Here is a 25,219-nt window from a genome sequence, read left to right on the forward strand (position 1 = left end):
TCTTCATTGCAGTTATGTCTAATAATTTTCAAATGGTTGTCCAGGTTGCTAGAGCAAAGCAATCAAAGAGATACAACATTTTCTTAATACAAAATATTGACGTCAATCTTGAACTCAAGATTATTTCCAACTCTGTGTCCATTCCCCAAATTAGGCAGGACTACAAGAATCCCAGGGACGGGGGAGCCTGGTGAGCTGCCGTCTCTGGGGTCGCACAGAGTCGGACTCGACTGAAGCGACTTAGCAGCAGCAGCAGCACTCCCCACTTCAGCAGGACATAACCAGAGCAGTTGTTATTTCATTTCCCTGAGGAAAATTGAAATAGAAACAGAACAGAAACTAAGTTCCTCTGCCAAGTTTACAATTAACCTCTCAATCTAGAACTTCGTCCCTTTCTTGTTCTGCATCTGTTCCTCCTCAAGATTGAGGAATACCAAAGAAAAGGTGGAACTTGAAACCATCTACAAGACCCTGTATCCTTGTCTTTGGAAGTAAAATTCTGACTCGGGAGTTAAAAATTGGAAATGTGAAAATGTAGAAACGAAGAATAGCTGTTGGGTTGGGGAACTGGTAATGATGTAGACTGTAATTCTGCCCCATAGCAGAATTACCAAACTCCCAGATCCCCGAAAGATCTTCACGAAGGCCTGACACACATTCCTAACTTGTTTTACAGGAAGCAGACCACCCCATCCCCGCCTAGATGAAAACTGCTGACCACAAGGACACAGACCCTAGACTGGCTGAAACCAGAAGGTTGATGATGCTTGAAACTCCACCCTGACACCAGCCAATCCAAGACTTGTCCAGGAGTTGATCATGCTCCTTGAACACTATAAACTCCTCACCACCCGCTCCAGGGTGGGCCAGGCTGTCTTGAGGGCACTAGCCCACTGTGGCCCCCTTTGTCTGGCAAAGCAATAAAAGCTCCTCTTTTCTGCTTCACCCCAAACTCTGTCTCTGCATTTCTATTTGGCAGCAGTGAACAGAGGCTGAGTTTGGCAACGCCCTTAATTCATCATGATCTGAGGATGAAGGCCACAACACACACAGGTTTCCACACCCTTGCATTTATTTTATGCCTCATTAGATTGTCAGCTTTATGATGTCAAGAATATTTGGGAATGTTTGTCAGTTTTATCCCCAACACCTGTCACCTGTGGCATCTCAGTGACTATTTGGCAAACAGGGTGACCAACCATCCCAGTCCCTCCAGAGAGAGTGCCCACCTCACTTTGGAGGCTCAGTGCCTAGGGACCCCAAAATGGCTCAGCTCTTTGAAAGAAAAATAAAATTTAGGGTCAAAGGAAATGTATTCTTTTCTCACATTAGAAAAAAAAATTAGAGCCCATGAAAGTCTTAAATTTTGCCTTAAACATTATTATTAATGTTTAAGGGAGTTATGAAACAGTGGACTCCTTTCAAGACTTGCTTTAACCCTGTGTTGGGTGGGACCAGGTGTGGGGAGGAGGCCCAGAAATGCTGGGTGGCTTGCGGAGGTCACACTGCAGGTAAAGGAGGGCCAGGTTGGGGACGCAGAAGCTCGGTCCAGAAGTCGGCTCCACTCCACCTCCACCCCTCCCTGTTAAACTGAGTGGAAGGAAGGAGGGGACGCACGGGCTGCTGGGGTGCGGGGCTGACTACAGAGAGAGCGAGGCAGGGCCAGACGTGTCCCGCGGTGCGCGTGCGTCCGAGTGTCGCGTGGGTGTTCCCGCGGGGCCTAAACGCCTGGGCACCATGGACTGTTGCCAGGGGTCCCAGCCCCGCAAGAGGGACGAGCCCGCGGGCCGGCCGGGCGGGGCGGGGCGGGGCCTGCAGTGAGGTCACCGGCGACGGGCGGCTCTGCCGCGGGGGCGACAACGCGGCGTGGTCTCTGCGGGGCGCACGGAGGGACGGCCGCGCTGTCAGACCCGAGTTGCAGGGGCTGGAGAGCGGCCACGGGTGAGTCCCAGGCGCAACGGGGCCTCGGTGTGGTGAATGAAGGTCATGGTTGAGGTCATCCCCCAACTTGGGACCGCAGTCTCGGGGGCGGGGCTCCCCTGGAGAGGGCGGGGAAGAGCTGGCGCTGCGGGCCCGGCCTTACTCAGACCTTCTGTACCCCGAGGGGGACGCCCTGAAAATGGGTCATGGAAAACGGGTTTGTTGTTCTCTGGAAGGGGAGAGTCTGATTTAGCCCCCCTTGGCGCAGAGGCGGGGCTGGACTGTCTCCGCGCAGGGAGGGAAGTTGTCGGTTTCGCCCAGAGCCTGTCTGGAGAGGGGGCATCTCCGCTCCAGACAGCGGATCCGGCTGGGAAGTTCTTGTCCTGGCAAGGGCCCCCCTGCAGTCCTTTCAGAGTGCGTCCCCTGCAGACTGGACAGAGCTGCAGCCCACCAATGCCGCGAGCCCGGCGGTGGCGGAGGGCTCCAGAGGCCTCCCAGGAGAGGGGCCCCTGCTGAGCCCTCAAAGTCCGTGCAAGGACACACCAGAGGCACAGGGGAGGAGAGCAGTGAGGCTAGACCTGCTCCCGGGCCCAAGGGCGCCCTTGTACTCAGGGTCCTGGGTTGGGGAGGGCTGGGTGCCAGCTCCCTAGGGCCCCTGCCCCAACCATCCCTAGGGAGGGTGTGGGTTCTGGCCTAGCATTCAAGCTTTCTCCTCCAGCCTTCACCTGGCACCCCACCCTAGCTGTGGCACTGCCTCATCTGGTGTGCACGGGTCTTGGCCTTTTGCAGGCACTGGTGTCTCTCATTGAAGCATCCCACCCTGCTTCCTTCTCATCTCATTCGTGTCTCCCTCTCCAGGAAGCCTTCCAGGCTGAACTGGGTGGCCCCTCTGCCCAAGCCCCCTGTGGGTGCCTCAGGCCCTGCTATGACCTCCCGTCCTTGCTCCCTTCTCTGCAGGAATACAGCGCCTCCAGTTGACCAGGAGCTCCAGGGGGGCAGGGGATTGTCCCACCCTCTCTGTGCCCTGCCCCAGCCCTGGCCTGAGTTGAATCAAGGACCAACCGCTCTCCACATCCCTGCTCTCACTCTGCCCTCTAGCCCCCGGCCATGACGCCCCTGCTCGCCCTGTTCCTCGTGGCCCTGGTGGGCCTCCCTGTGGGTAAGATGGATGGAGAACATAGGGATGGACAGACCCACCTTTGGGGTCAGCCAGGCTGAGCTGGGGGGATGGTGGCAGAAATCCCAGTGACCACCTCTCCTTCCAGTTCTTCCTGGGGAAGGTGATGGGACCTGGGGGCTGATCTCCCTGTTCTCTGACCCCCTCTCCCTGCGGCCCCTCCCCGGCCGCAGCTCAGGCTCTGGACTGCCATGTGTGCGCCTACAATGGGGAGAACTGCTTCAACCCCATGCGCTGCCCGGCCATGGTCTCCTACTGCATGACGACGCGCACTTGTGAGTTCCTGGGATGCTGCCCCAGCTCTCTCTGGGGAGCACCGGGGCGGGGCAGAGGGTAGAATGGGGGAGGCTGAAGAGGGAGGCTCCCACCTGCTCCAGGATCCTTTCTGGGAGCCCCAGGCAGAGGGGATCCTGGCCTAATGGCCCTGCATGCTTGGGTTGGCCCCTCTCAGGGTCCTGGCCTGCCATCCCCCCCCTCTGCAGACTACACCCCGACCAGGATGAAGGTGAGCAAGTCCTGTGTGCCCAGCTGCTTTGAGACTGTGTACGACGGCTACTCCAAGCACGCATCCACTACTTCCTGCTGCCAGTATGACCTCTGTAATGGCGCTGGCCTTGCCACCCCCGCGACCCTGGCTCTGGCCCTTATACTCCTGGCCACCCTCTGGGGTCTGTTCTAAAGCCAGGGAGGGCAAAGCCCTGAGCAGCATAGCCCCACCCTCTCCCCCTGCACCCCTCACCTACCCTCTGCCCTCCCCGGACCCCCCAGCCACACCCAGGACTGTCTGCAAGAGGACTGGACCTCCCCCAGCCACCCTGAGGTCTGCTTCCCGTTTGTGATCTGGTTTCCTAAAGGCTGATGTGGGACTACACCTCCCAAGGCTTCTGGCTTTGACGAGGCAGATAAGCCTCTCCTCATCCAAGGATTGGAACATGGGCACAGTGTGCTGTTGGCCCAGGAACACTGATTTGAAGGGGCCCTTTGGCCCCTCTGCCTTGTAGGTGTGCTGGAGGGGGAGGGACGATCGGGGCCCCGGGGGTGGGGGCCGGTTCCAGGAAGTAGGCTCTCCGGGGCTCCAGGAGGGCTGCCTGGGGCGGAGGGGGCTGGAGGGCAGAGGGAGGCAGGCCTGGGCCCCTGGGCTGTGGCAGGGGAGGGACTAGCTCAGCCTGAAGACGCCCCTGAGGGCCCTCCGGATCCTGCGCTGGGCCCCTGCGCAGGACTTGGGTCTGGATAGATCAGGCTATATTTGGTGGAGCTTGACAGCTGATCCCGGGGCTATTTTTGGGCCGGCCAGGAGGGAAGGGTGCCTTCCGAAGCCTGGCCTCCTGCCTTAAGCAGGCCTGGCGGAGGGCGCCCTTTTACGGAGTGAACTCTTGCCGGGTGCCCGAAAGGATTCACCCAACCCCGTCGGACACGGACACGCGGGGGCGGGAGCGACGCCCTCTCCGGACGGTCTGGCCGCACTGGGCGGGCTGGGCCGGCCGGAGAGGAGGGGAAGGCGGACTTCGGGAGGCCGGAGAGGCAGAGGACGGGAGGAGGGATCACAGCAGAAGGATCGGGCCTTGCTCCCTCCGCGCGCAGTGGGCGTTCCCTCGCCCCTGGCCGCGGGCGATCGCAACAGGGTCCCGACTGAAGGGGAGCGTGGTGCGCCGGCCTCGGGCCCGAAGGCCACACCAGCTGTCCCGGGGGTTTCGCGGCCCCTCGACTCTGACCCTGCCCGCGGGGAGGCGAGAGCTCTGCACCGGCTGGAGCGCTTCTGCCTCATCCCTAGGAGCAGCTCTCAGCTGCCCCCAAATCACGCTGGGCCTCGAGACCCCCAGGGGCCCAGGAAGAGTCGCGTCCGACTCTTTACGACCCCACAGACTGTAGCCCCCCAGGCTCCTCTGTCCTTGGGATTCTCCAGACCAAGAATACTGGAGTGGGTTGCCATGTCCTTCTCCAGGAGATCCTCCTGACCCAGGGATGGAACCTGGGTCTCCCGCATTGCAGGCAGACTCTTTACCTTTTGAGCTACCAGGAAAGCCCAGGGACCCAAGAAAGCTTATCATTTAAAGGGTACCCACCCACCCAGGTGAGCCCCACCCCTCCAGGTTGCGGAAGCCCAGGTCTGTCTGCTGAGGGGCCAAGGGGCAGGAGCGCCTTCCAGCCGGCACAGCCCACACCCCACAACTCGTGGGGGTTGTCCCTGGAACTCAGAAGCTTTGGCCGCTAAGCGTGGCCCCTGTCAGGGGGACCTGTGCTGGAAATTCTTTCCTGAAAGCTTCCCTCTGAGACCCCCAGACGTCAGGGACCTGGACGCTCTGGGGAAGCCGAGGCAGGAAGTCCTTAGCTGGGGCTGGGTTGGACTTCGCAGAGGGCCACGAAGCAGAAGGACCGCACCCGAAGGAGTGCTCAGCCCAGGGAGCGACCGGGTGTCCCGCCCAATCTTTGTGAGCCCCTCCCTGGAGGAGGCTCGGAGGAAGCCTGACCACCCCACCCCCAGCTCCTCTTCCCACAGCCCCCAGGAGTGGGCCACTTCAGGGAGGAGACCAAACCCCCCGCTGCACGTGCAGGCTAATAGCGGGGGCAGCCGCGGGCAGACCACTCTGCTGACTCAGCATGAGAGGCCTGGGAAGCTGGGTCACTGACAGCTTGTGCAAGCGCTTTGTCCCGGGTCTAGTGGCTCCTCGGCCAGACCGGTCATCCCTCCCCCGGCCCAGTCCCAGCGAGGATGTGGTGGAGCCCTGCCTCCAGTGGCAGCTGAGAGTGCTGTGTTGGGGGCCGGAGGGAGCATCTTACTCCTGCCTCCTGCATCCATCTGTCCACGCTGACCCGGGCCCCTGCCAACGCCCATGGCACTGCCGCAGTGCCAGGGACCAGTCTGCCCACACCACCCGCACAGATGGTTCTGCCTGGCTGGGGGAGAAACCCAGCACAGAGCTGTGGGAAGATGTTCCCCTCCTGCCCAGGCCCGGCCCCTGGTGGGAAGTGTGTGGCTTTGCACAGGCAGGAGCACCAGCAGAGCCTTGGACACCAAACAGGTGAACTTGCCGGGACTGACTGTCCAGAAGGTTAGTAACTAACAGCTGCCAGTTTCCCTGCAGTTGTGGCTCTAAGCACTCCAGCACAGCCCTACGTGTAGGAGCCGTCACCTGCCCCTTTCACAGATAGGGAGACTGAGACAGAGAGATGAAGTGGCTGCCCAAGGCGGGCTGGACTTCTTGCCCTGCTCCACCACACCCCCAACCCAACCCCACCGCACCCCGCCCCACCCCCACCCCCACGCACCCCGCCCCACCGTGCAGTTGCTTCTCCCATCAGCTGGGAGAGAAAGGGGAAGCTGGGAAGGTGGGTTAATAAGTTTAAGAGGATTTTAGCATGTAAAGTAATTATAACAGCTTCAGGTCAGGAAAGCTTAGAAGAAAAACATTGGAGCTAGGTGTGAGAAGCCATAAATGCCACAGTCAAGGGGTTCAGCCCGGTGTGTGGGCGCTGGACCAGGGTGGAAAGCAAAGAGGAGGGCAGAGGGGCGCCCAGCACCGCAGGCTTGTCTGGGCCAGACCCCTTCCCCACCTGTGTCAGGGCCGTGGGGCCCCAACAGAAACGAGAGCCTCGCAGGGCGGGCTGTGGGCAAGCTCATCCTTGCAGCTCTTGGCGGCATCTCAAGTCCGGAAGCAGCCTGTGCGTCCCAGTAGCGGCTGCCTGAGCAGGTGAGGCCCTCTGTGGACCGCCCTCCCTGGGCTCCTGCGCCATCCGTCTGTCTGGAGTCCAGCTGAGAAGCCAGTGCCAGAGCTCTGACCCAGAAACCGGACTGGTTCTGGCGCCATCATGTAAGGAGGGCATGGGTGCCCCGTGGCTGGTGCCCGGGTGTGGACGACGCTCCAGAGGGGAGGTCGGATGGCTGCTTCTCCTTTTCCCTTTGTAGCGTGTGATTTGTGGCAATGAAATGTGTCTCTTCATGATTCTAACCCTCTGAGAAAGGTGGAAAGAAACTGAAAGGCCTCTTTCCTTTCTATCCCAGCCCCCCCACCCCCCGCCAAGTTTGTTGGGTCCTGCCGCTCAGGCTGACCTGGAGCTGCTTCTTCACATCTCCGAGCCTCAGTTGTTCTGTGGTTAAAATGAGGACGATAGCGCCCACCAAACTGGGGCCTGGTGCGAGTGAGGGAGGCTGTGGCTTAAGTGCCCACCCCGGGCCCGGCACACCGGAGGCCCCAGGGGAATGAATGGACGGACGGATGAACAGATGGTGCCCTTCCCCTTCAGTCCACTTGCTGAGGTCCAGGCACTTCCCAGGCCCATGCCCCAAGCCTTGCCACTATGGGGCATGGAATAGCCTTCAGGCTATGGCCCCCCTCTGTGTACACCAGAGATGTCATTTGTACCTCCTCAAGCCAGTGAATAAATGAGTGAATACATGTACCTGCTTTCTTTCGGTCCTCACCAGCCACCCAGTTGCACTCAACCCCGGTGGTCTGGTCTGGCTGGTCCTGCTGGCTCTGTCCCTCCTAGACTCCCACCTACCCTGGTTCTCCCAGGCTTGGCCCTGGAGCCAGCCCTGGACCAGGGCAGATGATAACCCAGGGGAGGGGAGCCAAGCAGGAAAGGCAGGAGAAGCCCCGGGGCTCACTGGGACCAGCCCTGGTTCTGGTTCCCAGGAAGTGAGACCGACCTACCAGCTCACCCAGCTGGCCCCTGGGAAAGGCTGATGGGGCTGGAGAGGAGGCAGGACCCCAGGAATCCACCCAGCACCCAGCTTTCTACTCCTGACACTAGCTAGTTCTTCCTCTGCTGGGGGGCGGGGTCTGAGACCGACCATCCCAGAGGGGCCCACCAGGTAGAGGGAAGGACAAAAGCCACTCTCGGGCTGCCAGAGTGGACACACAAGGGCCCCTGGGCCGGCAGGACTGGCCCCTGCAGACGGTCACCTCTGCTGCCCCCACAGCACATCGCCCGTTTTAGCAGAATGGCTTGCCTGGCACGTCACTCCCAGGAGGTCTGGCTCCTGCTCTCAGGATCACTCTTCCGGGCTGGCACCCATCACGGGGCCTCTCTTAAGAGCAACGGCGTTTCTGCTCCTCGCCACCCCACCCCTCCCCAGCACTGGGCAAACACCCACAGGCCCGAGCAAACGGTCAAGATCATGACCATCATCACTCCCCAGGGGGCAGGCCTCTCAAGCCACCGCTTCTGGAGGGAGGCCCACTTGACCGATGGGAAAACAGGACTGTTGCTCTGGCTTTCTGGAGGACAACTGGTCCACCTACTCACTGCAGGCTGGCGTGCTGGTGAAGCTTCCGCTTTTGAGGCTTTGAGATTCATTTGCAAGCTTAGGGACAGGAGTGGGCTCGCAGGCCTTGGTGTAGGAGATACGTGGGCTCCCGGTTAGACATTCACAACTGGCCTCCTGTTTGCATCTCCTGAGGCAAAAGACAGGTAGTTTCCAGTTAAGGCGTTTACAGTCAGCCTCTCTTTTGCCTTCCAACAGGAAAGTAACAACAGAAACAGAGTCAATAGTCAGTGTTTTTCTCTCTCTCTTTTTTTTTTCCCAGTGTTTTTCTCTTGTGAATGCCTTAAGGCAATAGTCATGGCAAGGACAGAGCAGTGCAAAATCCTGTTTGAGTAAAGGATGAAGGGATCTCCACTTCCCCCTTTTGGAATAAGGGAGACACTACATACGCACAGAAAGGCTCTTTTGTGGGTCAAAAATCAAGGGGTAACTTCAGACCATAATGAGTCTTGCCCCTCTCAGAAGCCTTCACTTACAGATCCATCTTGGCTGAGGGGTGTGTGCACATCCCAGGGGAGGGTCCCAGGGTAAGTCAGGTGTGGAGAAAGAAACCAGATAACCAGCCCGAAGGAAGAGAAAGACCCAGAAGAACTGACCAATAGAAATGACTTAACGGCCTCTTTACAGGGCTCCTCCTCAGCAGGGGGGTTGCCCACACCCTTCCTCTCTGGGTGTGCATCTCTGCCTTGCTTCTATCTCAGCTAAACCATTTCTCTATGGTCCTCCCACTTGCTGCTGCATAATGTCTCTAATAATAAACTTTGTACCTGCGTTTACAGTTTCTGCCCACGTGATAAATGCATTTTTCACAAGGGGCAAAGATCCAGGAGAAAACAGCTTCTAGCCTCTAACCCTTGCTGGTTTGGTGGCTAGAATCCCTGGTTTTCATTCAGGCTCCTTCGGTTCAATTCCTGGGCAGGGCATTAAGATCTTGCCTCATGCCACTGCTCACTGCTGCCTCGCTGAGATCAAATGGTGCCTAATCCCCGGGGGTGGCAGGGAGGGGGCTGCAACCTGGGAATTAGGTAAACTGCAGGTCTCGCCCACGCTGCTGGCTGGAGACTTCTGACTTTTGCTCTCTGTCTCTCCTCCATGGGAACTGGCTTGCGCTCACATTCCCTCTGCATTGTTCCCTTCCCAAGACCTACAAGGCTTCATCAGCTCGGTGAAGGAGCCCAGGCTCTCTTCTCTTTCCTATCTCCCGCTTTCTCTCACTTTGCCTACACTACGACCCCATGCCCAAGGACTGTGTCTTCATCAACGTTGTGAGTAAAACGCTGGGAGCTGGAGCTCGGCACCTGCCCCTGCCTCCAACAACTGCACCCTGCTACCTGACGCGCTTTATTTCCTAGGGTACAAAAATTACCTCCCCCTTCTAGGGGGAGGATTCCAGAAACACTTCCTCCCTGCCTTCCAGCATCTTTTCCCCCGATGTTGCTCACCGGCCTGCTCCCAGCTCTTTACTTTTTCTCTTACCTACTCTAACTTGGGAAACAAGATTTACCTTAGACTCCACACAAGTGGAGTGATACACTTGGGGTTCTTCTTCTGCTTAATCTCCCATCTTACTCTGTGTCCAGAAATCCTCTGTGGAAATGCTTCCACCTCTCAACCCTCAGATCCTGACCCCGGTGGCGTTTCCCACTGTGGCCACCTGTGTCCCTCTAGGAGTTCCCCTTCACTCCAGGACTTGACAGCCCGCGCACTGTAACAGCCAGCCTGTCAGCCTGGCCACTTTAGTGCAGACTGTGATGCTACAACAGACCTCACTCAAGGAGAGCCCTGGCAACACGCTGGCAATGGTCTAAAAGCCCTTCTCTGGCCATGCTGGGTTGGACGCCCTGTGCAGGGTATCGAAGCGGGGCCAGAGACATCTGGCCATGATTCAATGGATTCATGACTCAAAACCTCATCAGACAATAAGATCGAATGGAATTCAGGGGATGCTCCGGTCCTCCTAAATGGATTGTATACTGGTATACTGGATTACTTTGCTACAAGCTCTATGTTCTTGGTTGCAGGCTATTCAATGTGGGTGGATCCCTTTCTAAGCCAGAAGAAACACAGATGTGCTAAGAAAGGAAAAAAATTAAGTCTTACTGCAGCAGTGCCTGGCCTTTAAGTTGGGGATTAAAAAATGACCTGAAAATGGGTCTCTTATCTTTATTGCCACAGGATGGGAAAATGGACTGAGGGTCCCTTATGTCTAGGACTTTCTCCTATAATCAAAAGCCTAAGAAATCAGAAAAATTCTCCTAACATTCTAAAAAATTCCCTTTTAATTTCTCCTATCTCGCAGGCAGGGTTAGGGTTAGGGTTAGGGTTACCCTAATTTCCCTTACTCCTTCAGATTCTTCTGACAGGACAAAGGCCTCACCTCCCCAGAGAGACAGTCTCTGCTGGGACAAGATTTTATCAGTCAACCTGCCCCTGTTGTCAGAGTCAATTTGAGCACTCTCTGATTTAAATTTAATTAGGAGACCATGATCACAGAAAGAAAAAAAGAGTGTGGCCACAATATTCTTTAGACTCTGGAGAAAATGGGCTGAAACAAAATTTCTTTTTTTTGAAATTGCAAAATCAGTTCTTTTTGCATATGCAGTTAAAAACTGGCTTGTTAAAAGCTTGGGTTTCCCTGATAGTTCAGTTGGTAAAGAATCCATCTGCAATGCAGGAGACCCTGGTTCGATTCCTGGGTCAGGAAGATCTCCTGGAGAAGGGATAGGCTACCCACTCCAGTATTCTTGAGCTTCCCTGGTGGCTCAGCTGGTAAAGAATCTGCCTGCAATGCAGGAGACCTGGGTTCAATCCCTGGGTTGGGAAGATCCCCTAGAGAAGGGAAAGGCTACCCACTCTAGTACTCTGGCCTGGAAAATTCCATGGACTATACAGTCCATGGGGTCACAGAGAGTCACACACAATTGAGCAACATTCACAAAGCTTGTTAAAAAAATATATACCTAGAGAAAACTTGAAGTTAACTCTTATCATGTCCTTGAGATACACAGCCCACCTTGCCTGAAACTTTAGCTTTGAGGTAATTTTTAATAGAATTTCAAGCCAAGGGGAAAAAAGAGGGGCTAAGAGACATTTTAAATCTCAATCAGAAACTATGACATCTCTGTCTGTTCAGGTATATATGTGTGTCTCGATATGTGTCTTTGTCTTTAGATAATATTGCTGAGTTTAATTGTAAATGAACTCTATTCAATTGGTTTAAAGAAAAGTAAGCACTTATAACCAGTCCATTCTGAAGGAGATCAGCCCTGGGATTTCTTTGGAAAGAATGATGCTAAAGCTGAAACTCCAGTACTTTGGCCACCTCATGCGAAGAGTTGACTCATTGGAAAAGACTCTGATGCTGGGAGGGATTGGGGGCAGGAGGAGAAGGGGATGAGATGGCTGGATGGCATCACTGACTCGATGGACGTGAGTCTGAGTGAACTCCGGGAGTTGGTGATGGACAGGGAGGCCTGGCGTGCTGTGATTCATGGGGTCGCGAAGAGTCGGACACGACTGAGCGACCGAACTGAACTGAAATGAACTGAAGCACTTACAAATGAAACTTGTAATTCTAAGTACAAATGCACTTAATTCTAAGAAAAATTAAGCTAAATAAATTTCAGGTTCATGTAAACTGTGAAGTATTTAGTATTAAATTAACAGCTGGTATTAATGCTTATTGATCTCATATAGACAGGTCTAAGAGTCATTAACATTAAGCATAATATTTTCATTGTGACTACATTTAATATAAGTTAAATAAAATTTTGTTATATCTGTTACAAGTTTTGTCAGCAAGGAAAGTAACTCCAGTGAAGAAATTTTTAAGGAAAGAATGCAAATTAGACTGGAGCTTTTAGATAAACTCTGTTAAGAATAATTATTCTTTCAGTTCAGTTCAGTCACTCAGTCGTGTCCGACTCTTTGCGACCCCATGAATCACAGCACGCCAGGCCTCCCTGTCCATCACCAACTCCCGGAGTTCACTCAGACTCACGTCCATCGAGTCAGTGATGCCATCCAGCCATCTCATCCTCTGTCGTCCCCTTCTCCTCTTGCCCCCAATCCCTCCCAGCATCAGAGTCTTTTCCAATGAGTCAACTCTTCGCATAAGGTGGCCAAAGTACTGGAGTTTCAGCTTTAGCATCATTCCCTCCAAAGAAATCCCAGGGCTGATCTCCTTCAGAATGGACTGGTTGGATCTCCTTGCAGTCCAAAGGACTCTCAAGAGTCCTCCAACACCACAGTTCAAAAGCATCAATTCTTCAGTGCTCAGCCTTCTTCACAGTCCAACTCTCACATCCATACATGACCATGGGAAAAACCATAGCCTTGACTAGACGGACCTTTGTCTAAAACAGTCTGTCCAGATTTTGGTAACCTGAATTTCTAGGGTTATGCTAAACTAAGTGATGAAAAAGTTTATTGACTAGCTATGTCATTTCTAAATAAAATAAGATTCTGAAACACTGATAACTGGAAACTAATTTCCTCTTACAGAAAAACTAAAGGCATTTTGGACTATTAATGAAGAATGGTTGGTGTCATCCTGAGATGTTTTCTATAAGAAAGCAAAGGCTTTTAGAAATTATCACTGGTATTTATGCTGTCCCATCTATGAATGCTAAGATAAAGATCAGTTCTTGGTTCCTTAAAGAGAGGAAGATGTGTGTTTTTGGTAAACACGGTATGAGGAATGAAATTGCATTTTCTTAAGGGAAAAGGAAGTAGGTCTGGCTCACAGGTGACTGTTTCTGTGTGGGAAAAGTTTTACTTTGGATACACAAAGTAAAAAAGGGAGCTTTTGGAAACCTGATAAAAGAGTTTTGTACAGGGTACAAATTTTCTTAAGATGTTGAACTGCCTTTGAAATCTTTCATTGTTATTTTTGCTAAGTGAATACCTTGTTACACTGTAACTATTCTGTGGTACGTGTTACTAATACAGGTGTTCTAACACTTAAATGGAATTCGTAAAGACCTGACATGTCCCGGTAAATGTCATTAGTCATGGCTCTAGTTACTCTCTTAAAATGCTATATGTCACAGCAGCAACCAAGTTGCTTTGCCTATTGAATTGCAATGAGATTTTAAACGTGCTTCTTAAGCCTGTCATCACAGAGGGCTGTGATTTCATTCTGACGCCCATGCAAAAATATAACCTCTTCAAGATTTGTTTAAAAAGGGAGGGGGCTTTCTAAGATTAAATTAAAATTAGGTAAATAAATTTTTTTATTAACAGAATTTAATATGTTTAATATAAATTATAAATATAATATATTTGATATATTATTTATTATAGTTTTCTATATTGCCCGTTTCAAAAAGTGTTGTTTCTTACATTACCAAGTGTGTGACTGAGCCCCTGATAAAATGGTGGGCTACAGTTCCATACGAGATCAGTGATTGTAATAGTGTGACTGCAGGTAGAAGAAGAAGCAACAAGAGGGACTATTTCCCTGGACCAAGAGGCCGGTAAGGTAGGTGCGGTCCAGAGACTTTGGCTACTCGTGGGGCCTGGTCCAGAATCAGCAGACTGAGTGGCCCGTGAGTGAAGTCTTTGACAGACCTGGGAGTAAGCATTCCCGGCACCGAGGGGCAAAATGGTCACGAAATGCCCCCAAACCGTGGCCAACCTGTGGCTGTGAAGGGGCCCTGCCCACTGAAAACTGGCACTCGCTGCTGCCTCTGCGAAGGTCAAATCACGCCACTACAGCTGCTGCCCTTCACGCCCCCTGAAGGAACTCAGGGCGGAGAGCAGAAATCAGGCACTCAGTTTGTGCTCTGGGAAAACGGACAAAACAGGCCTTCAGATAGTTAGATATCTTCATGTAAGCATTTTCTTGAGCCCAAATTCTTACATCTTCTCATACCTAGAAAAACACTAAAATTGTTACTGGAGACAACTACTTTGGCTTATATGTTAATACCACATTAAAAGGCTAGAACCTACTCAGAGAAGCGTAGACAACTGGCTACCTGGCAAAGCACCGTGTCCAGATTGGCTTTCAGGCTCGTTCTCCTGGAAAAAAAAAGATTTATTTTGTCTGCTAACGTTCAGGTTGTCAGTCCTTCAACTACTTTAACTAGGTTAAAATACATAAAAAAATATATATGACCACTCCAAATGGCTCCATTCCTGTGAAGAGGGTAACTCAAGTGTTGACTCTACCTGGACCAAGATCAAAGTTGCTACTGGTTCTTACTCCTGCTTGGACTGCCGGTTACAGTAATTCTTTTACTGACCTCTGCTCCCTGCCTTTTTAACCTACTTGTCTAGTTTGTTCTTTCTAAGGACACAAGAGCTTCCCAGACGAAGTGAAGGTGACACCTGACCCCTGACCCCAGTCACACACTGAGCCTGACTCTGGTCACACTCTGATCCTGGTCACAGTCTGACCCCTGACCCTGGTCACACTGATCTCTCACACTCTGACCTCTGACCCTGGTCACACTGTGCACACTGACCCCAAGGCCTCTAGAGGAACAGGGAAGGGCATAGACCTCTTAGCAGGGAGGCTTCCCAGCAGAGCACCCAGACCCTGGCTGGGGCACATTCCTCCTCACTCTGTGCACAGCTGTGACTTCAGAAAGGCTCTCTAGGAGGAGCTAATGCCCAGAGGCCAGACTTGTTCCAGAAGAAAAGGACAGGTGAGGTCTCTGGGTCTAAGGACAGAAGGCATTGGGCTGGTCCAGCCGCTGGGAGAATGGCCCAGGAGGAAGCTCGGGTGTGCAAGGTGCTGTCTGCTCCTGTTAGCCGCGCCCAGCATCACCCCGGCGTCCTGGGGAGCGGCAGAATCAGACAGGCCCGGCTGCCGTCTTGGCTGTCATCCAGCACTTCCTTTGAAGTGACCAGCTTGTCAACTTGCTGCGACAGCCTCTCATCCCGAATCTGAAACTCTGGCACCGCCCCTCGCTGTGGTGTCCGGAACCAGGTCCAGGGTCTGACACCTTCTTGGGCGTCTGACACCTTCTTGGTGTTTAGGGAAGGCCGGGCGCCTCTCCCCACCCTGGTGCCCAGGGAGCCGCAGCTCTCCCAGTCTCAGGATCAAAGACCACAGCCCACATGGAGCTGCTGCCCCCGGACTAGAAAAAGCCACTGGGGGCCCTCGGGTGGGGTGGGAGGTTCCCAGGCAGAACTTCAGCCTCAGGACGAGAGGAGGGAAGGACACCCTGGAGCAGGAAGGCAGGGGTGGAGCTGGAGGGGAGTGAGATCTGGACCCGGTGGGAGAGGAGGGAGGAGCCCAGCGGGGCTGTGGTGGAGCCGGGTGAGTCGGGCCCAGCCCGGCCAACCAGGCCTGTCAACAGCCCTGTCCCACTCCTACCCATGCTGACTCGGGCAGCGTGGGGCCCAGAGTGGGGAGGCAGGGTCACAGACAGGGCAGACCCTGGAGAGGCCGAGGTGCAGCCCCCGGGGCGGGGGGCGGGGTGGGGTGGGGGTGTGGGCGGGCTGGGGAGCAGTGCCTGGTGCTGCTTGAACCTAGGACCGGATCCGTTTCTCCCCCTTCTGAGTCTGGGGCCAGGCCCATCCTGTCAACTTGCTGACCTGCAGCGGGGCCAGGGGCTCCGATCAAGGCGTGCCGGACCCTGGAGGGGACACCAGGATTCGTGTCCCCCTCCCCCTCCCCTGCCACCGTCCAGGATCTTTCTGTTGACCCAGCAGTTTTGCTGTCTTTGTGCCCTTAGCCTCTGAGCACATTTTGGCTGGTTGTCCAGGCGACCATTTCCCCATCAGGATGCCCCACGTGACCACCTCAAAGAAGCCGTGCACTGGGGCCTGGGCACCCTGGGAGGACTCGAACCCAGAACCACTAGCCCAGGACTCAACACCGCAGACAGGAGTGGGCATCCAAGGCCCTTGACAGAGGCGGGAGTCAGGGTGCAGGGGAGCCCCCCTCTGCCGCTCCCTTCCAGGCAGGCTGAGACCATCCTGAGGGGCAGTACTGTCTGGTGGGGAGAAGTCAGAGCACCCCCGAGGGAGTTACAGAGGCAGGCAAGGACCCCCAACCATGAGAGAAGGGTCATGAGGGGGTCACAAGGGTGCGGGGAGGGGCCCAGACCGCGGGAGGCAGAGGAATGAGGAAGGGGCAGGGAGGGGCGGAGGAGAGCCACGGAGGATCGGGTTCAGGTGGAAGTGGGTGGGGCCCCCGGGTAGGGGGCGGGCCTCCGTACCTCCACCACCCGGGAAACCAATCCACCTAATCTGCACGGCTGACGGGTCGGGTGGCTGCACGGTGCTCCCATCCCCTCCGAGGGGTAGGCCTAGGACCGACGTGCTGCAGGAACCAGACCATGTGGGGGACACGGCTGGCACTGCCAGCGCTGGTGCTGGCCGCCTGCTGTGAGCTCGGTGAGGGGTGCCCGGCGGCCGGAGGGAGCAGCAGGGGCCAGGGAAAGGCAGAAAGCAGGGAGGTGAGGAAAGCATGGGGGGCAGGCACAGAGGGGCACCGGCAGAGGAGTGCCTGGGGCCCAGGGAGGATGAGGACGGGGACAGCGGGAGGCGCTGTCCAGGGCTGGGACTGGCAGGGTGGTTGGCCGCCAAGGCCCTGGGTGCCCACTGTGGGGAGTGGCCCTTCATCAGGGGCGTGGGCACCAGGGACGGGCTCTCCGCTGGGGCAGGCGGGCAAGGTCAGAGTCACATTCCCAGATTCCGGGGCCGTGGTTCCTGGGGCAGGACTCAGGAGATGCCGTGGCGACCCCAGGGAGGCACTGGGGTGGGGGCAGCAGTAGGTGAAGAGGGAAGCAGACCGGACATCCTGGGGGACTTGGGTCTCAGATACCCAGACCCTCACGGGCCCCACTCCCAACCTGAGGAGGAGCTGGTGGGGTGGGCCCCAGCCAGGCTGTTCTGTCCAGGAGGAAACAGAAGTGTCTGGGAGACACAGTAACAGCAGTAGGGGCGGAGGGCCAGGCTGCAGGGACCCGGCTGGGGCACTGGCGCTGGAAGGAAGGGGTCAGCCCACCAGCCCGCACCCTGACCAACCTGGGTCCCTCTGGGCCTGAGCTCTCCTCCTCACCCTTGTTAAGCTTCCACCAGCGGGCACAGCAGGCCCGGCTCAGCCCACCCTGCACACCATACACCTCCCTGCCCGATTTCCGATCCCCCTGCAGCACTTGGGGTCCTGCATGTTGCTGATGAGGACGCCGGGGGTGTGTGGGGGGTGACCTGCTGCAGTGAGGCCCTCCGGGCCCCTGCCTGGGCCTTTACTGCAGAGGTGTGGGTGCAGCCCCACCTCCGTGTGCCTCCCCAGCACCCCCAACACAGCAACATCTCAGCTTTGGCCGGCAGGCTGAGCCCGACCGCCAGGGGCATACTCTGCCTCGGGACTCAGCGACCCAGCTCGCAGCTCTTGAATCTTCCTGGGGTTTTGGTTGGTTGGCGACTGGAGGATCGGTGGCATTGTCCCCCTCAAACCTGGGCTCTCGAGTCCCGAGGCTTGGGAGGGACAGGCCTGCCTGACCAGCCCTGGCCGCCCCTTCCCCAGTGGTCACCCTGCAATGCTACACGTGTCCTGAGCCCATCAACGTGTCCTACTGTGTCACCATCACCACCTGCAATGTCAACGAGACCATGTGCAAGACCACACTCTACTCCCTGGAGACAGGTCAGTGGGGCGGGTGAGCAGGGCCCCAGAGTCGGAGCTGCCTGCAGCCCAGGCCCTGTGTGCGGAGAGCAGCTACCACCTTTGACATTTCCAGAAAGAGCTTTTGGTCCAAGCAGCCAGGCTCCCTCCCTCTTTCCTCACCCTCCCTCCTGGAATGGGAGGCTCTTGCAGCCTTGCTGGGGAGTCACGGAGTGGCCTCACCCCTCGAGGCAGCCTGAACAAGTCACTGCGCGCCCCTGGCGCAATGGTGGTGGAAGGAAGGAGGGGCCAGGTCACAGAGGGGCTGAGCCAGAGTGGGTGCTGTGGGAGGAGGCTGGGCTGGGGCTCGGGGGCCAGCCTGACGCCGGTGCCCCCGTGCCCCCAGTGTACCCCTTCCTGGGGGACTCCACGGTGACCAAGTCCTGTGCCAGCAAGTGCGAGCCCTCGGACGTGGACGGCATCGGCTGGACCCGGCCCGTGTCCTGCTGCAACACTGACCTGTGCAACGTGGATGGGGCGCCCACCCTGGGCGGCCCCTGCAGCCTGGCTGGTGCCTTCCTCCTGCTCACCCCACTCTTGAGCCTCCATCTCTAGACCCTGGCCCGCAGCCCCATGTAGCCCAGCCCCCAGCGCCTCTGAAGAATCACGGCCCACACCTGCACCAGGCCTCCTGAATCTGTTTTCTGGGAGCAGACCTACCCGCTGGATGGGGGGGAGGGCTGCCCGCTGCAGCTCTGGCTCCTCAGCCTAGGCCGTGTCCCCCTTGGCCATTCTAGCCCCTCCATCTCCCCACCCTCTCTGCCCGGCCCAGGCTCTCTCTCAGCCACGCCACTGCCCCATCTGTGGGCCCTCCATCTCCCTGTGATGGGGTAAGGGGGGATGGTCACTAGACCTGGACACACTCTAGTCCTGAGCACCCACTAGTGCTGAGACACCCTCTAGTACTGCACACCCACTGGTGCTGAAACACACTCTAGTCCTGCTCACCCACTAGTCCTGCACACCCTCTAGTCCTGCGCACCCACTAGTGCTGAGACACCCTCTAGTCCTGCACACCCACTAGTCCTGCACACCCACTAGACCTGCACACCCACTAGTCCTAGCTCTGGGGGCCTGACTGTGGCAGGACAGGAAGTGGGGCCCACAGGCACACCATGTCCACCAGGGCTGGATCAGGGGTGGCTTCTTGGAGGAGGGGGCATTAGGACTGCCCTTGAATGACAGAGACATTGGGTACAGGATGGCAGGCCAGGCCAGGCGGAAGGTAGGCAAGGGGGGCCAAGAGTGGCCCAGGACCTGGGATTACTCCACGAAGCCCCCCAAGGCTCATCGGCCCAGCCCCTGAACAAGGCCTTACCCTGGGTCAGGCCTGTGGTGACAGGGTCCCCTGCGTCATGTGGCGGAGGGGGCAGAGTGGGGGAGTTCCAGGCCCTCTCCAAGCCCACCCCAGAAAGTCCCCCAGAAAGCCCCCAGCCCCGCTCTCACAAGCCCCACTCCCTGGTGCCCAGGCAGCCCAAGCTCCAGTGCAGAGGGGAGCTCCGTCTCTCCTGGGCCTTGGGCCAGCCCAAAGCCTCCAGGCTGCTTCCCCAGGAAGCCCCCGCCTCACAGGCCTCTCATACCCACTTCCTGCCCCCGCCCCTCCCCCAGGGCCCTATGAGCACAGGCCTGGGCACTTGACGGATGGAGGGCAGGAGATGGACCCCAGGTACCCTGAGACGCACCCCCAGTCTCTGCCCCGCCCCATTTCAGAGGCTGCTCTGAGGCCCTGGATGCACACAGCACCCAGAGTCTCCAGCCACATCGAGACAGGGCTGCACGGCTTTCCTTCTGCACCACAAGGTGCCCCCTCCTAGCCCACAGCCCTGAGTCCGGAAAGCCCCCACTGTCCGCCACCCCCTTTAAGGGTTTCCTGCCCCTGGATGGAGGGAAGCAGCCGCTGGACGCACAGTCGAGTCCCACTGAGGGCGCCCCATGCCTGCGGGACAGGAGGCGGGCAGCCTCGGAGGCCTCCTATCCCTCGGACCCTGGGAACGCCACACCTCGTCTTCCTGCGGGCAAGACTCGCATTCCCAGCCAGCTCCCAGGGGCAGGACCCTTGCAGACCTGCTGCTGGGAGAGCACCTTGGACAAACCCCCCGGAACAGTGGGGGCCAGGAGGCCAGGAACGTTCACACAGTCTCAGACACCACCCCCGGGACCGCATCTCTGGGTGCTGACCCTGTCAAGGAGGAGACCCTGCCCTCAGCTATCCACCAGCCCTCCCACCTGGCTCTTCCCGCCTCTCACAAAAACAAGGGCGGCCGTGGGTCACTTAAGCCTTAAACTCTGGATTGAGACTCAGTAAGGGTTACCCTGGTAGCTCAGCTGGTAAAGAATCTGCCTGCAGTGCAGGAGACCCCGGTTTGATCCCTGGGTCAGGTAGCTACCTTGGAGAAGGGCATAGCAACCCACTGCAGTATTCTTGCCTGGGGAATCCCATGGAGGAGGAGCCTGGAGGGCTACAGTCAATAGGGCCGTGAGGAGTCAGACATGACTGAAGCGACTACGCGCCCAGGTGTGACTCAGTAAACACACACACACATGGCCCTACAGGCAAACACGGGAAGGCTGTGTGTCCATCCTGGTCACTACCCCACTGCCCTCAGCACCCTCCCTGCCATCTCCACCTCCAAGGTCTTCCGGCTCCTTCAAGGCTGCTTTCCAGCGGCCTGCCCCAACGGCCCATGGGGTCTCCCGGCCTGGAGCCCGACCAGCCCACCTGGCCGCCACTCCACATCCATCACCACCGCAACCTTCGCTGGCTAGTTTTCACAGCTGCCCCCCGGGTTGATGGTCCTCTGCCTGCTTTACATCTAAAAGCAGGGGGTCAGGGTGGCTCATGAGCAGACCTGGTCGCACAGAAGCCTGGGGGTGCCAGGACCCACCGTCTCTGAGGCTCAGACCAGACCCTGCCTGGCTGCACTTGCACAGCCCTCGTGCCTTGGCAGCCCAGGCCCCAGGGAAGGGCTGCCCGGCTGTGTGCTGGGCCACGCCCGCAGCGTGTGACTGCATCGTTTGACCTGGATTAACCACGGTCCTCCCTTTGCAAACAATTCCCTTTGTTTCCTTGCAACCACCTCCCCATCCTCGAGGCCAGGTCACTTCTGCTCTCCAACTGCCCTGGGTTCCTAGTTTCATCACAGAAAACAAAAATCCAGTCTGGAGGAAGGAGAGTCACCCCAAGGTCACATACGGAGACGGCAGCACAGCCAAGGCTCAAACCCAGGCCTCCTGAGTGCCAGCCCTAAGCTCCTCCCAGCACATCACCCAGCCCTGAGACTGGGGTGTAACTCCCTGCCCCACGGCAGGGCCCACCCCCACCCTCCACCCAGCACATACCCCTTCATCCACCACCTCTCTTACTCTTTCATAAGTGGTGAAAGAAGTGGGCACGAGGCTCCAGTGCCGGAATGTGCCCCCTCCCTTTCCAGCCAGCCCGCCCGCCACCTATGCATCGTCCATCCGTTTATTCCTCCTTCCTCCCAGCCACTCGCTCAAGCATCACCGAGCCATCTGTCTTTTCAACCATCCATCATCCATCCGCCCGTCCATCCACACACCCACCCATCCACCCACTGCACCCTCAGAGGACAGAGAAACCAGAGGCTGAGACAGCAGACGGGACCCAGGCCTCTGGCACAGGGGAGACGGGCGGTAGGGTCAGTGAGTGGCAGAGCACAGGGGTGGACGTGGGGCAGTGTGCGGTGGGAGGTGGGCCGCACGGCGGGTCCGGGAGCCCTGCTGTCTGGGGCTGGGAACGGGAAGCTCAGGCCTGGTCTAAAGGCCATTTGTGAGGAAGGGCTTGGCAGTGATGAGGGAACCATTGGGGATGTGGGCCTGGGGCACCACACTCAGCAGTGGAAAGGGGCTCCTGTGTGGCGGCCAGGGGAGGGGCTGGCCTGGCCAGCTCCAGCATCCGGGGCTCCCGCCCCGAAGGCCAGCACCTAAGCGTCCTCTGCCAGCTGCCTGCCCAGCTTCCACCCTGCTGACTCACTGGCGGCTCCTGCCGCCACCCAGAGTGGGGACCCAAGGGCTGGGTATAAATCCCCACGGGCAGCTGGCGGAGACCGCGGCCGCTCGGCTCGACTAGAGGGATGGCCGTCCCCAGGGCCCTGCTGGCCCTGCTGCTCGCCGCAGCCTCGGCTGTGCACCTGGGTGAGAGAGGCGGTGCAGCTGGCTGACGGGGGGACTGGCACTGGTCCTCGCCCAGCCCACCTCCGGGGCGGGGAGGGGGTCACCAACTGGGCTGACCGCCCTGACCCTCTGGTCCTGAGCCCGGCTCCACCCAGGGCAGGGGTCACGCCCTGCTCTCCAGGCAGGGAGACCGAGGCTCGGGTCGGCGGGGGAGGGGGGTTGGGGGGTGGGGGCTCGGGGAGGGGCGGTGCAGGGATCATGTCTAAGCCGGAGGCTGGGCCTGAAGAGACTCAGCAGGGCAAGGCGGTCCTCCAGGGAAGGACTCCGACACAGGCTCCAGGCGGACCTGTGGGGAAGGGCCTGGGGCTGGACCACCCCTGGCCTCTTCTCCTGCCCTTCCTGTGACCCCCAGGGTGGGTCTCAGGGCCGGGTGATGAGGGTCTGCCCCCGCCCCTCCCCCAGGTGAGGCCTTAAGTTGCATCACCTGTGAGCAGCCCACGGCCCTTCCTCTGTGCAAGAACATTACCTACTGCAAGCCGAATGAAATAGCCTGCAAGACCACGCTGGTGACGGTGGAGGCAGGTGAGGAGGGGGCCCGGGGCTCCCAGCTCCCACCTCAGGGCCACACTGCAACCCCAGTAGGGGCACGGGTGACTTCCAGGCCATCGGTCAGTTAGGGTGGCCTGGGAGGAGGCAGGAAGCGCAAGGTGAAGGGCGCAGACTGGGATGGCCAGTGGGGGCGGTGGTGACTGTGCTCTGACACCTGCCCTCCCTCCAGAGTTCCCTTTCAATGAGAGCCCCGTGGTGACCAGCACCTGTGCCAGCTCCTGCGAGGCCACCGACCCAGACAGCATCGGGGCTGCCCACCCCATCTTCTGCTGCTTCCACGACCTCTGCAACTCCGTGGGCATTGCCAGGCTCAGTGCTGGGGCCCTGGCCCCCCTGGGGGCCGTGGTCCTCAGCCACCTCCTTCCCTGAGGCGCCCAACGCTGCCAGCTGGCCGCTCTGTTGGCACGTGCCCACGGCCCAAGCTCAGCAGGCACCAGGCTACTCATGGGACCCCGGGGGAGAATCGTTACAGGGTGCGCTCTGCCCTCCTCCCCCAAACCTGTGGAATACATAAATAGACCGAGGCTGGAGACCATCTCTTCCTTCTGGACACAGAGAGCCCACGGGGCCGCCTTCGGGGAGCTGGGTGGGACCAGGTGTGTTCCGGCACACGAGCCTTGTGCCCACCACGGCCGTTCTGAGCAGCTTCACAGGCAGGCAGGCAGAGGCTTCAGGGGACAAATGCCTTCCTGCAGTCTGACCAGGACTCATTGCTCAGCCAAAGGAAAATCTGACTCTGCTTCCAGAATATTTCCTGGGGTTCTGGAGGCATCCCCCCCACCCCATGCCACCTCCCCAGGATGGAATCGTGTTCTCCATGGGTGGGTGGGTCTGCGGGGCCCAGGTCTGCCGCGGCAACAAGGAGGGGCCTGGGGAAGAGGGTGTGTGGGGATGGCCTGCCCCCCCAGGCTGGGTCTTCCGAAGGGTGTGGGGTGGGGTGTACCTGGGTCTGCGGGCACCCACACAACTCCCCAGGCCCCAGTCACCTCCTGCGACAACAGGCCTACTATACCCTGGGCCCCAGGGACAGCTGAGATTAGAGGGGAGTGTGTGTGCAAGACACGAAGGCTGTGTCGGCTTGCCCCGGACCCCCAGGGCTGGCTCAGGGCCACTTCCTGCGTGGTCTAGCCCGTCTGCTCAAGGATGGGCTGCAGAGTGTCCTTGGGGGCTGACCACTCCCCTGGAGCCCAGGATCCTTCCGCTCTAGGAAGCCCTGCCAGCTATCCCTGGCGGTCCCTTGCTCAAGCCCACTGCAGAGAGTAGGAAGCAGGAGCTGGACTGACACCCGCCTATCAGTGTCACCTTGCTGTCGGGCCTCTGGGCTGGAGATTCTCCACATTCTGCACCACAGCCAGACTTCCAGACCACCCCTGATGTGACCCTGCGCTTGGAGGCCAGGGCCACCACTCACCTTGGCGCACAGTGAAGCCACATCACTGCCCCCTTCAGCCTCGCCAGCAGAGCAACAGGGGGGCACCTCTGGGCGCTTCAGGGGTGCAGAGCAGGTGTGCAGCTGGGAGAGGCGTGGCAGCTGACCAGTCCCAGGGAAGGCAGGTGGCAGGCACCTGTGGGGCCTTCACGTGGCCAGCAGAGGGCGCGCGCCCTTCGGACTCCTCGCCTGGCGCCAGGGTCACCGGTCCTCCCCGCCTGCACCTCCACCGGGAGCCATGGAGGGTGGCCTGAGCTCACGGGGGCCCGCCAAGCCCCTGCCCTGGCCCTGGGCACGCCCGCTGGTCTGCACCCCTTTGGGAGCTGGGGAGGCCATGGCTGGGGGCCACAAGAGTGGCCAGCAGGTGGCTGCAGGGTGGACGGCAGCTGTCCACACCATCTGCGGGGGTGTGCGGCCTTGAGGCAAGTGGGTGCTGATCGCACACCCCCACCTCCCGTCACATGGAAGTGGGTGGGTCACAAAGAGCTGCGGCGGGGAGATCTCAATACTCCCCCCTCCCCGCTCACTGGCCAGAGAAAGAAGGGCGCCTCTTCCATCATGAGAGATGACAAGGAATGCCACCACTGCCCCCAGGAGCTCTGCCTCCCCGGACGTCCCGCAGGCAGGTGGCGGGGGTGGGGGGCAACGGTCACCTGGGGAGCCAGACGCCGCACGGACCACAGGGGGCGGGGGCCTGGGGTGGACGGTCCTGTACCTACTGGCGTGTGGGAGGGGGAGCATGGTCTAGGAAGAACCCGTGCCCAGGCCACATGCGGGCTGACAGTCACTTGAACTTCTCAACAAAAGCAGCCACTGCATGGGATCAGTGGGTCTTGTGAGAACTAGGCTGCAGATACACTCCCAACGCCCCAGTCCTGAAGCCAGGCCCCTTAGTCAGCAGGTACCCTTCTCCTCTCTGCTGTGGGCCTGTCCTCCAAGTGCGGACCCAGAACCTCCCCTACCCACCCAGCTGGTCTGCATCTCCCTGAAGTGGACACAGAAGTCCCCATGCCCCTGAGGCAGCCACATGCAGCCTAGATGTCCATGACCATCCTGAAC

General features: G+C 58.2%; 3 protein-coding genes across 5 annotated transcripts; all 3 read left to right on the plus strand.

Annotated features, from left to right (window-relative positions):
• Positions 1-1,667: 1,667 nt before the first annotated feature.
• On the plus strand, positions 1,668-7,491 carry LYNX1 (Ly6/neurotoxin 1). Of its 3 annotated transcripts, none has more exons than XM_019973693.2 (4): positions 1,668-1,941; positions 2,878-3,079; positions 3,271-3,372; positions 3,580-7,491. In XM_019973693.2, the coding sequence occupies exons 2-4, from the start codon at positions 3,028-3,030 to the stop codon at positions 3,774-3,776; spliced, it is 351 nt and encodes a 116-aa protein (XP_019829252.2). In that variant the 5' UTR covers positions 1,668-1,941; positions 2,878-3,027; the 3' UTR covers positions 3,777-7,491. The 3 variants fall into 3 exon arrangements, with proteins under 3 accessions (XP_019829252.2, XP_019829254.2, XP_070658414.1); XM_019973695.2 differs by lacking the exon at positions 1,668-1,941 and adding an exon at positions 2,039-2,137; XM_070802313.1 differs by lacking the exon at positions 1,668-1,941 and adding an exon at positions 2,227-2,334.
• Positions 7,492-16,543: 9,052 nt separating this feature from the next.
• Positions 16,544-18,610, plus strand: LYPD2 (LY6/PLAUR domain containing 2). Its single transcript, XM_019973691.2, has 3 exons — positions 16,544-16,715; positions 17,851-17,970; positions 18,335-18,610. Exons 1-3 carry the CDS (start codon positions 16,658-16,660, stop codon positions 18,541-18,543), a joined length of 387 nt encoding a protein of 128 aa, XP_019829250.2. The 5' UTR covers positions 16,544-16,657; the 3' UTR covers positions 18,544-18,610.
• A 3,371-nt stretch (positions 18,611-21,981) lies between these two features.
• Positions 21,982-23,243, plus strand: SLURP1 (secreted LY6/PLAUR domain containing 1). The gene is made up of 3 exons (XM_070802314.1): positions 21,982-22,143; positions 22,585-22,704; positions 22,901-23,243. The coding sequence occupies exons 1-3, from the start codon at positions 22,083-22,085 to the stop codon at positions 23,098-23,100; spliced, it is 381 nt and encodes a 126-aa protein (XP_070658415.1). The 5' UTR covers positions 21,982-22,082; the 3' UTR covers positions 23,101-23,243.
• The last annotated feature ends 1,976 nt before the right edge of the window (positions 23,244-25,219 follow it).

This window comes from Bos indicus, chromosome 14, assembly GCF_029378745.1.
Source record: "Bos indicus isolate NIAB-ARS_2022 breed Sahiwal x Tharparkar chromosome 14, NIAB-ARS_B.indTharparkar_mat_pri_1.0, whole genome shotgun sequence".
NCBI classification, from domain to species: Eukaryota; Metazoa; Chordata; class Mammalia; order Artiodactyla; family Bovidae; genus Bos; species Bos indicus.